Consider the following 14,038-nt stretch of genomic DNA (forward strand, 5'->3'; position numbering starts at 1 on the left):
CCATACCTGGTGTCACAGACTTGCAGGCTCGGCAAGAATAAATTGGCTCAGCTTTGAGACAATGAAGTTAAGAACACTAACAGTTATTACTGACATCAACAGGGCTGTAAGAAAATGCTTCTCTTGTGCTCTAGAAATACTTTGTCATAGTTAAGGTCAAAATGAATCCATTATTTCTGAAGGAAGAGAAGTGATGAGGTTGGAAAGAGCTATTTGCAGATATATTAAGAATGGCATCAGGAAAAGGGTACATTTCAAAAATGCAGTGGTGCTTAAATGTTTTAGACACCTTTTCATCAGAATGAAGTCCCTTAGTATGCATGCTCAACTTATACACACATAAACGACCCTCCTGTGACACAAGCTCAGTTCTCATTACATTTCTTTGTGGAAAAACAAAGATCTCCTTATGATTCTGTATTTGCTTTACTGAAATATTTTGTGGACTTCAACAAACTTTATTTATTTTCCTGTGCCACTGGTTACTGGCATGGATAGGCAATTGTGAACAAAGCAATGTAAAACAGCCTTTCCTATTTCCTTGAGGACTAGTGCTTTCAAATGTCATTGCGCTTATTAGCTGTCAGAGGCACACAGCATCTCTCAGGATAAGACTTTGAATGCACATCACCTTGCTCAGCAGTAGTTATAAAAGCCAGCAGAAATTCTTTTTGAAGGTGTAGTCCCTTTTCTTTGTATATCTGCAACTTCTTGCAAAGCCAAAACAGTTTATTGAGCTAGGCAGGAACAGCACCGTCAGGTACCTAACAGTAACTATATGCTTAGGGACTCTCCAAAAACCCACACTGAACCCCAGGATTAAGTAACCTTTCAAGGTTCACTTCTCAATGAGCTTATATAATTCTAAATTAATGACCCAGGACATGTAGTTTGGGAATGAAAGGGCTGTGGGGAAGGAAGCAGAATCTGAATTTTATCAGGCAACAATAAGCATAACAATAATCATAGACTGCTGTTGCGTAAGCAGAAAAGAATTTTTGAAAAACCCTAACTATTCTTTGTAGGGAACTCAGAAGAAACAATGGCCTTATGACTAATAGGACAGACATTTCAGAATCTTAGTTTGCCTCTTTGGTTCAGTTACTGGTTTCTGATGTGACCTTGAATAAGTCAATCCACAATTGATGCTACTCAACAAGATGTCGGTGGATTTTGAAACAAGCCTTTCATTTTGCCATAGCTCAGTTCATCACTTACGGAATGGTAACATCTCTATTTTTTGTTATTACTCATCTGTCTTGTCTAACCAGACTATAAGCTCCTGAGGGTAAATGTCTTTTCTTACTGCATTTTGGTGCAGAGCTTTTCATTTTGCTATAACAGAAATTATAATGACTAAAAATGAAATGCACACAAAGTATTTTCTTTGGGAATACAAAGGCAGACTACAAACACTGTGTCTAAAATGAAACAAATTGATTTTTTTTTTCTCCAAAAAGGTATAAAGGTAGCTATACTTCCTACATTTCAAGTACTCTGGCTTCATAGGCCGCACCTCGAGTACTGCGTTCAGTTTTGGGCCCCTCGCTACAAGAAGGACGTGGAGGTGCTCGAGAGAGTCCAGAGAAGGGCTACAAAGCTGGTGAGGGGTCTGGAGAACAAGTCTTACGAGGAGCAGCTGAGGGAGCTGGGACTGTTTAGCCTGGAGAAGAGGAGGCTCAGGGGCAACCTTATTGCACTCTACAGGTACCTGAAAGGAGGCTGTAGCGAGGTGGGGGTTGGTCTGTTCTCCCACGTGCCTGGTAACAGGACGAGGGGGAATGGGCTAAAGTTGCGCCAGGGGAGGTTTAGTTTGGATATTAGGAAGAACTTCTTTACTGAAAGGGTTGTTAGTCACTGGAATCGGCTGCCCAGGGAAGTGGTGGAGTCCCCATCCCTGGAGGTCTTTAAAAGACGTTTAGATGTAGAGCTTAGGGATATGGTTTAGTGGAGGACTTGGTAGTGTTAGGTCAGAGGTTGGACTCGGTGATCTTGGAGGTCTCCTCCAACCTAGACTATTCTGTGATTCTGTGATAATCTCAGTTAACCAAGGTTGTAATTCCAATTTCTGTAAGTTTTGTTTATAATTTTCTATGCATGTTTAACCTGTATGAAAATCTGCAGTTGAATGGGGCGGCCTTCTCAGACCATGAAAACACAAAGTTAGATGATACCTATATAAATCATAAAACTGCATGAAGAGTTATATAGCTGCTATACATTTTCTATAGCTATTTTAGTAAAAACAACACTAAGAAATACTGTAATTGAAAACAAAGTAGTTGGGAATTTAAATGCTAGACTTTATGAAGACAGGAATGGACATCTGGGGTTTTAGTCCAGTAAAAGTCGATTACAGACCATGATCAAATCAAGAATCAGGTACAGTAATACACATTCCCTGGAAATGATACTGTACTTAAGTATTCTAACTCAATCATATCCTTATGGATGATACATCAATTACTTATATTTGTGTTTCCTTCTTTTCCTATCACCATTACATGTAATTATTTCAGGGTCACTGCTCCTCTAGGCAGAAGAGATGGCTGAAAGAACGGACCCAGGAAGTCCCATTTTATATACTTCTTAGCCAGTAAGGAGATCCAGTATGGAAACCCACATTATAACTTTAATTCCACCTGGATAAACATCTTGGAAAAGTTGAGAGATTGTTAAAGACATCAATTCATACCTTAAGCCGTTATTTAAAAAAAAAAAAAAAAATAGAGAAATTTCAAAAGGACTCTTACGATCAGCTTGAACTTGAATCACATAACCTAACGTCAAGGCCATCCGCTGGGAGTCAACAGTACTCAAAATTTTGGCAGCTGCAGTGCCCAGCAAAGGTTTGCCATTATATAAAGTATAGTACGTCAGTTCAGCTGGCTCCTTGGGTCCTGGAATTCGTTGGATTTTAACCATCTTAAAAAAAAAAAAAAAAAAAAAGAGAGAAATAAATTTCAGTTGTATCATATCATCACAAAACCAGCAAGAAGCTACCTGAAGGCAGAGCACGCAGTCTGTCAGACCAAATGTAAGTGTAAGCTCCATGCAAATAGTCTCAGAGGAGCAGGGCCTCCTCTCACCATGTCCCAGTCTATTAAAGAGGACTGACTGCCTTCATAAACATCCTTAAACATAATCCTAATGTAAACCCCTATACTAGGAAAAGCATGCACTAAAAAGAAGGAAAGGACATCAGAATCCTGTTGAATGTTGAAAGCCACACTTTACCAGCACGTTGCAGTTGAAAAAATCCCTCATATCTTACTGCTACGTTCATTATTTTTGATCCCAGGCTAACAATTTAAAGAACCATGTTTTCTCAGTTTTATTCAGCAGAACACCAGCAGAATTTTAAAATTGTACCTCTACCTTTCCTGAGAGTAGAGGAAGTGTCAAACACTTGTAATAATGAGAGGAAAAAAGGAACTTATTTATTTATTTGAGATTCTTCTCCATTATGTTGAAGCCTAAAATATGTCATATTTTCACGGAAAATTTTAAAAGGTTCACACTTCCCATAAATAAAAAAATATTTCTTCTTTTAAAAACACAGTTTTTAAACACATTTCCCACAGTTTCAGTGGGAAAATACACAGAATTGTGGACAAATAAGAAAAGCGGTAATTTGTTTTTATATCTCACAACAAGCGATTATTGGAAAATAGCACATAACAAAAGGAAAAAGTAGTAACTTGACATGCATTTTGGAAAAGAGTCCCTCTTTGAATCCCCTACAACTAACATCAATGGGCTAATTTAGTAAGAAAGCAAAATAAGGTTGTTTCAAATAAATGAATGGGAAATGTTGCCACATAAGGGAAAGATAATTAATAAATTATCTCTACTTCATAATGTGATCTGTGGACACGTAATTTGATGACTAACCCTGTATAAGGACTGCTTCATACATTTTTTCAACAAAAAGAAAAAAGTTCTGCCTTTACTGGTGGAAGAGCTAGGAAACTTCTTTTTTCATCCCTTAAGAACAAAAATCAGAACTACTCATTATTTCAAACCTTTTTGATATGTATATTGTATTTAACTTCACAGGAACTGAAGACAAAATATTTATTGACACTGATTAACTAATGACAACTTTTAGAAGATGAGAGGCATGAAAACATGTTTGACTTCAGAAAAAGGGACCAATTAGTAATGCCATGAATATTGCATTCACTGTTTTGGTGTTCATGAAAAAAAGACAGGAAACCTCAACCTGGTTAGAGTTTTCCACACAAATTCAGGCAGTATGCATCTAAACAAAGCCCTTTCCAAAACACCTCTAGGTGCAACTGACGTTGCATCAACCACCTGCACAGTGTAGCTGCCCACAGTAGTGGCACGTTTAAATCGTCTTCCTTGCTGATGGGACATCATGAACAGTGGGGCCAGGCGCTGCTCCATCAGTCTTGCAAAGCTCTGATTGTTCAGTCCCAGTAATGCAATATCAACCCCTTGTATAACTGTGGGAATGGAGAAAATCAAACATCAGCACATCTCACACCGACAGATTAAGTAACACAGGGTTTGCAGGGCTGTTTGACAGGGACCAACTAGATTAGAAGAAAAATAACTGGAAACTGGTTCAGTACAGTTCTGCCCTCTCGGTGATTCCCAGCAGGGATATAATGTGCTTCTGTTTGAGTCACTGCACTGTTCTCAGATAATGACAATGAGGTTTCAGAAAATAAAATCCTCCAAAAATATTCTTAAGCTTAGTTTACCAAAATGGCTTAGAAAAGCACCTAATCTATAATCTCCAATGCAACAAGTCAGTGAAAACCTGCTTGAGAGCTGTCTGGTTTTATGCTGGTCAAAGGAACAGCCAGATGCTCCTGTTAACTAAACAATGCCTTTTTTTTTTTTTTTTTTTTTTTTAACCCAGCAGTTTTGAAACCTGAAGTTAGAATTTTGTACAACTGTTTGGAAAAAAAATATTATTTGTTTGAGAGCACTGAACAGACATTTCCTAAGTGCTAATGGATGTAAAATAAAAGGTACACTGCATTTATGTAAAGTTCAAATAAGTGATACAGCATGCTAATTTAGTTCATATATGTGTATGATTTCCCCATATTATTTAAAAATTCATTTGGGAACATCATTTTTTTTTAACAACACTGTTCCCATTGTAATACCAACAGTATTCCATTACAGTAAGTGCACAAAGGCACAAAATGGAGTATCAGGCTCATGGGGTCCACATGGGAGGAGCCGTACTTCAGAGGATGACAGTCTTTGCATGTATTTACTTTTAACCTCAAAATTATGCGTAGGTGTAACAGACACCACCAAGTCACACTGGATATTGGAAGAAGACTACAGAATCTAAGCGATTTCATGTCAGATTTCTTATCCTTTGCTCTCCTGAGCATTAAACAATTTGATTAAACAAAATGATAATACTCTTGTATCTACTGACTCAACGGTGTCTGGGAAAAGGCGTCTCTTCCCTCTTGCCCAGTTAGCACTTCTAAAGTCAAAACAATTCTAAATGACACTGTGATACTAGTGAAATGATTGTGATAAAGCAAGAATTTTGAAATTTAATAGCATTGCCTGCACCTTTTTCTCCCGTAAACACAAAGTTATACGTTTAATGCTTCAGGTGGAAGATGCAAGAATTCCTGGAGCCAGACACACGGTCAGCAAAAGATACCAAACTTTCCTTGGTTTAACAGAACATCTTTCTTCCTGTGTAATGTCTACAAGCCTCTTTTGATTTCAATCTAAATCCCAGAAACAAACAAACAAACAAACACCCTGTGTTTACATCTCTGAAAAGACAATGCCGCTCTTCTGAGTGCTTAAACACCAAAATGGCATAAATTCTGAGGCAAGGGTTGGATGCAGGAGATTTCTGTGCTTAAGGTGACAACTCACAGTTATGTCCAAGAGTAACTTAAAATACATTTGCCCAGCTGAATGCAACAGAAAGGGTCAGTGGACAGTTATTTTGTATAAAATTACTGCACAGATGTGCTTATATAATTGAACACTAAAAATTATTCTCTCAAGTGCAAGGAAGGAGATTAAAAAGTACCTGTGATCACCCAGTAGTCTCTAGTTGACTCTGAGACATCAAGGTTGGGATACTCCAAAGCTTTAAAATAGAAGTTGACGTTATTTCATAATATTGCAACATCCTACACGTGTCCTTAAACAATACGGTTAATCAGACGCTGATAAATAAGATTGAACTACGGCTCTTCTATGAGCATTGTACAAAGGACAGTTCTACCCAACCCTGGAAGAGATCTAGAGGCATAATTTTCAAGATTCCAGTTTCTCTTCTGTCTGAAAAAGGGCACGGACTGTAAACAGTGTAGGTACTGTACCACACAGAATATATATCTTCTGCTGCCGAAATATTGGCTAGTACATTTTCTGAGGTAATGCTAAGTGCTGCCCATTACTAAAGATGATACACAATATGCATGTCTCTGTGTTACATACTTACCTGCTGCTTTCTCCATGCGAGTAATCAGCTGGTGGAAAACAAGAGGAATTTCCACCATGATTCTTGTGAGTTCATCTTACTTAAGTCAGACCACAATTTGAACGTACAATAATATTAATTAAAATAAACAAGTGCCAGCTTCCACCAATCTAAGTGCAGTTTCACATGAAGTATAAATGAGATTAGTAAAACTGTGAAAACACCTTAAAGTGAGGGTGCAGGCATATTAAAAGCATGCAACGTTTCAGGTATTACTAGCATATGTGCATACAGCTGTGAGAAACTGATGTTTGCAATTTTGATGCTTTTTGTTAGGTTTTTAATCTCAAAAGTGCATTAGGCTGTAAAGTTTAATATGCTACTAAGTCATCAGCATTTTTTCATAGATTTATGCAAGGTGGAAAGCATTAATATTTGCTACTTAGTTAAGAAAATACACATGCTGTCCATGTTGACACACTGCTATTTAGTTGCCTTGATTTTTAAACTCCAAAGTGGTTTGAAATAGTATACGTAGTACAACATCTGATTATGCACAGTAGCTGCTTTTCAGAAAGAATTTCACTGTGAGTCCTGAGCTGTGCATTTCCATGATAGACTGCAAGGGCTCTGGAGGAGCCACCAGAGTCTAGGGGGAAATTGTGTGGTCTGAAAATGACAACAATATTTATTTGATAAACTGAAACCACTTCACCGCCACATGAATAAGCATAAAACACTTTTCAAAGTAAACATTTTCACAACACGTGCCATCGATCTCAAAGCCGTAAATACTAGGCGCACGTTAAGTTCATGCATTTGCTGTATACCTGCTGCATTGGGAATAAAACCAAGAACTCCAGAATGAACTATGAGCCATTACTTGTCACAGGAGCACCTGCTAAAGACTACCATGTCAGTTCATCACATACGGGGATCGGCAGAGAACTGCAATACTACACATCTTCATACTTGCCAAATGTCTTCTACAGCTCCTGACTACTGAGTATATGCCTATACTGCTCTTACAAAAAGCACCATAATCCTTTTCCCATGCAACAGGCCCATTCAGGAGACAAATAATAATAATAATAATAACCCGAGCACAGGCATCATCAAAATTTCCTAGGACTTACTCCTTGTACTCCTGCATGCCCTGTGAGGACAAATCCTGCACGCAGGGCACTCTGACAGGCTCACATGCGAGCTACAAAAAGGAAGGAGTCTGTCTCGTGATGAATGGTCCACAGCCCTTCCTAGCTCCCCGCACCAACATTCATCAACAGCCTCCCTTCTACTTTCCCTTGCTTTGTGGAAAGAACTGGTGAAAATGCATGCTAATGCAGAGATGCCCCTCTTTCTTGTAATGGAGAGTCTGATTCTAAATTGCACCAATGCAGCAGAACTCACCACTAGGCAGTTTCACCTACAGTCATTTGTTTGCAAGCATCTGATGTGGATAGATAACGTCTCGAGAATATTTGTTCCTTCTTTCTCGAGGATTTCCATAACTATCATTGTTGGCTGTGATTTCTGCCATCCTTGCACTGGAGAGGGATCACATACCCCACGGACAGTGGACTGCTCATTGGGCAAGTACCTAATGAAGAACTGCACAAGATGACTACTCCGCAGTTGGGCTGTTTGTAAGTAAGACATACTGGTCAAACTGGTAACTTGTATTCTCCCCAGTGCTCATTTTTCTGCAGTCTGGTTCTGGTTGTTATTAGAATCAGAAAATGAACAAGCACTTTGCTAATTTCACTTGAAGCTACAAATCCGCTCAGCTCAGTATTCTGATCCTGAAGGCATATTTGGCCCTGTCCTCATATGCTCAATTATTTCAATGCTTGTGAAATGAAAAATTACAAACTACTCTGCTAATGATATAGCCTTATCAGTGAATTTGATGGCTACCAGATCTTTACTGGTATTTGAGCACAGTATACCAAATTTAATAAGTATCTCATGAAGATTTACACACAGTGAGATCAGCTGAAACCTGCCCTCACTTAACCAGGGTCCATTGCCATGAACAAATGTACCCATTATGTCTCTGTCTCTTCTCACTTCCACTGATCTCTTCCAGTGAATGGATAACCTGTCACCACAGCAAGTTTAATTTCACAAACTGAATTTCACAAGCAGATTAAACAGAAATCCCCATAATGAAATTTCTAACCTCTTTATTCTTTTTAAAGAAATTAGCACACAAAGAGTCAGTGAGCATATATACCATCCAGGCTACCCAGACATACAACTTCCTTCAGCTCTCTGTACCTCTGACTCTTCGTAACGGTGGAAATGCAAGTGAATTATTAAAACTAAAGTGCTAAGACTGCACTGAAAACTGGGTATGAAGCTCAGCAAATACACCGATGACTTTCAAAAAGGAGATATGTAGGCAGAACTCACCCACTCTCCAAACGTGCTGGCATTCAAAGCACGCTACCGAGTCATGTTACTGGACCAAGTACTGGGGGCTTGGTCTTTCAAATAGTAAAGAGCTATGCTGAAGATGAACTTCATGTGCTACACTGAGTCTCTCTGAAACAGTGAATTAGGAAGATTAAGTTTTGTTTCATATAAAACTACATTTTACTTAGTCTGGAACTTAGCACTGGCTTTTGCTTTTTTTTTTATATTAATGGCAGCATATATGCACTGGTTTTTAATTGTCTGACTGTTTCTAACAGCTAAAGTAGACATTGAACCAAAGCAAAAGAAATAATCTAAATCCCTCCCATTTCTTCTTATTTTTTCAAGCAAGCAAAGTTTTTTTTAAAAAAAAACAGATATTCAGGAAAAAAATATACAATCTGTGAGCTTCATGACAAAGCTTATAGTGCTTGCAAAAGCCTGGTGGTAGCTAATCTTAGAGGTGTGTGTTGAGAAGCACATACTTACATTCTGCAATGGTGAGAGGTGGGTAGGTTAGATAGAAACCCACTAGCTCAGCTGACAGCTGATTAAGAAGGTTGCTGGAAGTGGTGCCATTTAAAGTTGTGCTTTGATTTCTCACCACATAGAACAGAGTGACAGCTTGGGAGACATTGGAGGTATTCAAAATCTGAAACAGAGGTAAAGAAACAATGTGAAGTCATGTTCCAGCTCAGTAAAAAAATAAAAATAAAAAAATAAAAGTAAAAAGGGCAAACAACTAACTGGGGAAATGTTAACTTGAACAATTGACCAGATACAGCTCACTCACCATTATGGTGTAAACCAGTTTGTGGTATTTTAATTCCTACTTCAGCAAACACAGAGCTACTAGAGGACAGCAGCAGGCAGCAAAGGTACCCGCATATTCACTGAAAATATGAAGTTGGAAGGATATCTAACAATTCATTTTTTATTTGAATTTCACTTAAATGATTCACCTTTATTTCTCAAAAGGATAAGAATGTATAAAAGAGTAAAATTCAAATTCACGAAAATAATAGTTATAGTTTTCTATAAATCATGCATTTATAAGTTTTCCTGTAGTAAACAAAATGATCTTATTTCAGATGACAACATAAACTTATTTCCATAGTGGCTATCAAAGACATTATGTTGAAATCCAAGCACACGCATAACAAAGAATAACCCAGAGACTTTAGCAATAGGCACTTGCAAAGCGTGCAACACTGTACCTGAACTGTTAGGTTGTTGCTGGTGTTCCAAACCTTTCTTTCAGCATCCTGAAATGCTCTCTGTAACCGTTGCTCCATTGTCTGAACAAATTTGCATGACTGTATATTGTCTGTTTGACCCACAAACTGCAGCTCTGGAAAAGGAACAATGCATTTGTGTGTAGACAAAATATTCTTAGTTGCATAACCCCTGTGATGTCTGACAGCAAAACAACCAGTTTGCAGATTAAACACGTGAAAACAGTGCCATGTAAGACTACTCGAAACTAGCCCTAATTAAAGAGAAACATAAGCATTAAGTTGCATTATTAAAGTGGATACTCTCCACAAACAAGTGGAGATTGTTTCTGTATGGATGCATAAGATGCTAAGGCCAGTCCACTGTGCACAGGTTTACTCAAAGCCAGGCAGTAAGTGAAGGTCATTCTGAAACGTGTTATACTCTTAAATCTCACAAGTCATTCGCTCTTACAAGACATAATCAATTATAATATTGCTTCTCATTCTGTTTGTGCTAGGAAAAATATGCTTAATGTAACTGCAATATTTATGTGCACATAAATACAAAAGAACATGTAAGAAGCCTCTTTGCAGCTGAGAATGTTGTCTTACAGGGCCGAGGAAAGGAAAGGTAGCATTCATCCTACACTGCTGGCAGTCCTGCGGGCACTGGGAGCCTAGTCATGGTGCAGGTGAAACCAAGGCACAGTTTGTCCTGCTGCTTCTTGCTGGGGTGTTACGCTGGAAAGTTGGGGGGGGTGAGGACAGCAGAGGAAGGATGAGCATCACCCTTCTGCACTGAACTGCTGACAAAACACACAAGTCTCAGCCTAGGCAGGCTGTCGCTCACCTGTCTTCAGCTGGAAGTGGTACGCAGGGAGTGGCTTCCATGGCGCGGCCAGGGTTGCGATGGACTGAAGATGCAGCACGTGCTGCTTTATGTCTGCCGTGGCATTGCTGATCCCATAGGCAATAAGCCTTTCGATTACAGCAGCTGGTATAAAAACCAGTCTCCCCCACGTAACGTAGTAACCAACTGTGACATTATTCGATTGCTCCAGGATTTCAACCTAAAACACACAGGGAAACAATTTTTGTTTTGCTTTTGTTTGCAATTCAGCCACTATTTGATGGGACTTCTCATTCCGAATAAAGCTCCCTTGCAGGCTTTTTGCATGTGTCTAAAGGATCAGTGCCATACAGAACTGGTCAGGGAGCTTTAGTCCCAGGCCATGCAACACATGCTCCCATTTGAAGCAGTACAGTTTACCACAGCAACTCACGTTTCTCCAATTTAGGCTGAAGCTTCATTCACGTACAGATAAAAGAATATTTTTTACTTCTGAGTATAAAAATACAGAGAATTCAGAGAACATTCAGCTCCTATTTCATTCCTGAAGTTCACTAAATATGTGCACATTTCTGTCACTACAGGTTTGGGGTTCTAGGTTTGAAAGACCAAAGGTTTCCCATATTTGATTCTTCGGTCTCACCTGACTCCTCTATACTGCTTACCCTGTGCTGCCCCAGATGGCTAAGCTATCACCTATGAGCAGAAATGACAGACCACAAGAACAAATGCACTGTGAGCCAAAGCATGAGTTGATTTTTACTCCACCAAGAAAATCTCTATTTTTCAAAGAGTTTAAGCCTTGGAACTTGTTCTCCAAACTAAGTTATAGCCAGGTTTCCTCTAGGAGAAAAACACAGACTCTGTCAGTTTTATGAGAAAGTGAGAGAATAGATCTTACAGTTTTTATTGCTGCTTTTGAGACCCAGGAATATACAATTCCTAAACTTAGTACCATCACCCAAACTCGCAGCCACAGGGCATGGGGACAAAAGTCAACCTGATGGCCTCTATTGTGTGCAAAATTACTTTTTCTTTTCCCCCTTATTGGTAAGTGCACCTCATGTAACAGCCTCGGGCTCAGCATAAGCTCCTGCCTAACAAAAGCAGGAACATGTTTTACAGAGAAGTACCCCAGCAACCAGCTTCAACCTGCTCTAACATTCAGCAGCAGAGCTTCATGCAACGTTGCTAGAAAGTGAAGAACACATCTCCCTCATTTATTTTCAACAAAACATAGTCTCTCCTTGCGCAGGACTTTCATCCCTGTGGAATTGGACTTGTCAGGCACTGCATTTTCAGTGGGAGTGGACTGACAGCAGTGACATCCCATTAACTAGCCCTGCTCTTGCGACTGATCCAGGCTAAGCACAGCAGCCAGATTGCAAGCCAGAGTCATTCCTAAACTGCTGGGGAGAAAGAAACTGCTGTTTGTAGGAGTTTCCTGGAACATATCAAGAAGTTACACTTCTCCCTTCTTCTTCTTCAAATAAAATGACTAAAGTTTTGGAATGGTCCCTGTATTTTTAGAGCCCTGAGCAGGTGTTACCCATGTGTCAGAACTAATTTGGACATACTCATATATTATGTACAAGTGAGGAAGGGAGGTCAGAGACTCACCAGAAAAAGTAGAATATCTGACACAATTTAGTCCACCACCTTCTTTATAATACCGACCTCTCCACAGGATACCTGCTACTTGTCTTTGACACAGTAAAATCAGTCAGAGTCACAAGGCCTAAAAGCAACACGTTATTTTTTTTGTAATCACTTATTAGGGATGTGACGGAATAAGGTATAGATGCTGACAGGAGGGACTATGTCACCACGTGCTACTGGGTAAAACAAAGGCAGACAGTCTACATGGGATTAAGTATGCCCAAACTTGCAGTTTACGGTAATGTTGCAGCCACCCACACGAGCACCAGATTCTTAGTGTAAAGGTTTATTATTTCTCTTGGTGGGAGAGCTGTTTCAGTGAGATCACACAGGCAAGCCAAGCATGCTTACCTGAGCGCTGACATTTTGGTTGAAAGCTTGTCTCAGCACTTGGTTGAGTCCCTTTGTCACGCTCTCCTTGAAGGATCTGCTGATCATCATCCTCCTTGTGTTCAGAAACAGAACTGCAAAACACCAAAAGCTACGTGTTAGTTTGAGACATTAACATGCTATTGTTTGCTTTTTCAATTCTTTTATGTTGGGGTAGCTCAGCAAGGATCACGGAGGAAGCTATCTATGATTTGCAGCAGCTCCAACGGGAGCAAGAACTGCAGGGGCTCAGCAGCATCCCCAGTGTCACTATTCTTCTCATGACAATAGCCCACTGTTCCAGAGTGAAGTCAAACAACTGCAATTTCTTCAGCAACAACAAGGCTTTGCAACGCTGCCTCTCTGTACGGGAGTGAGGTATGATGACACTTGATTGCCTGTGGATAGACTGCTGCAGCATTCCCAGAGGACTGAGCAGGTGCCACACAGGCAGGCCTCTATAAAGGACAAGTGCTTCACAGAGTTCAACAAAGAAACGTTCTTCACTGCTACAACTGCTTTCAGTTTGCCAACTGTCTGTACAGTTGTTTATACACTTTGTTTATTAACAGTTTCACTAACTTTTTCTCTTATAATTTGCAGAGTTTTACAGCTGCACTTAGGTATTTTCAATCATATGTATTGCGTTCGTGCTACTTTTATCTTTAAAAAAAATGTTGCATTCACTATGCTACTGATACAGGTATTTATCAGCTACTAAAACCACATTACATCAAAAAACTTCTCATTTCATTGTCCTTCAGTATCATTCAGGTCTATACAGGTTCATAAACCCTTTTATGACTCTTCTTTGCTCAGATCTTCAAGACAAGCATCTTCTGGTGAGGCACCGTGCCACCATAAGGAGTGCATAGGAAGACTGCGCAACCTCTCCAGACCCCTTTAGCCTAGAGCCGTCAAAATGAAGAAGCTGTCTGTGAAAAACACTCTTAGAGCCATAAGAAGTGCTGTTCACACAGCTCAAAATCCTCCCATTTTGAATTGTTCAACTTTAAAGATTCATTAGAAAATAACTTGGTATTTAATGATACAATTAGGTACAAAATATAGATCCTT

At 39.4% G+C, this 14,038-nt stretch overlaps 1 protein-coding gene across 1 annotated transcript in view; it reads right to left on the reverse strand.

Moving 5' to 3' along the window:
- KIAA1549L (KIAA1549 like) overlaps nt 1-14,038 on the reverse strand; it is a 114,718-nt gene that overhangs the window by 55,892 nt on the left and 44,788 nt on the right. The window contains exons 4-10 of the mRNA XM_035327168.1: nt 12,944-13,056; nt 10,934-11,153; nt 10,084-10,217; nt 9,356-9,518; nt 6,053-6,112; nt 4,321-4,472; nt 2,754-2,925 (exon numbers count right to left, since the gene is read on the reverse strand). Coding sequence (XP_035183059.1) covers nt 2,754-2,925; nt 4,321-4,472; nt 6,053-6,112; nt 9,356-9,518; nt 10,084-10,217; nt 10,934-11,153; nt 12,944-13,056 — 1,014 coding nt within the window. The remainder of the gene's footprint in view (nt 1-2,753; nt 2,926-4,320; nt 4,473-6,052; nt 6,113-9,355; nt 9,519-10,083; nt 10,218-10,933; nt 11,154-12,943; nt 13,057-14,038) is intronic.

Source organism: Oxyura jamaicensis, chromosome 5, assembly GCF_011077185.1.
Source record: "Oxyura jamaicensis isolate SHBP4307 breed ruddy duck chromosome 5, BPBGC_Ojam_1.0, whole genome shotgun sequence".
Taxonomy (NCBI): Eukaryota; Metazoa; Chordata; class Aves; order Anseriformes; family Anatidae; genus Oxyura; species Oxyura jamaicensis.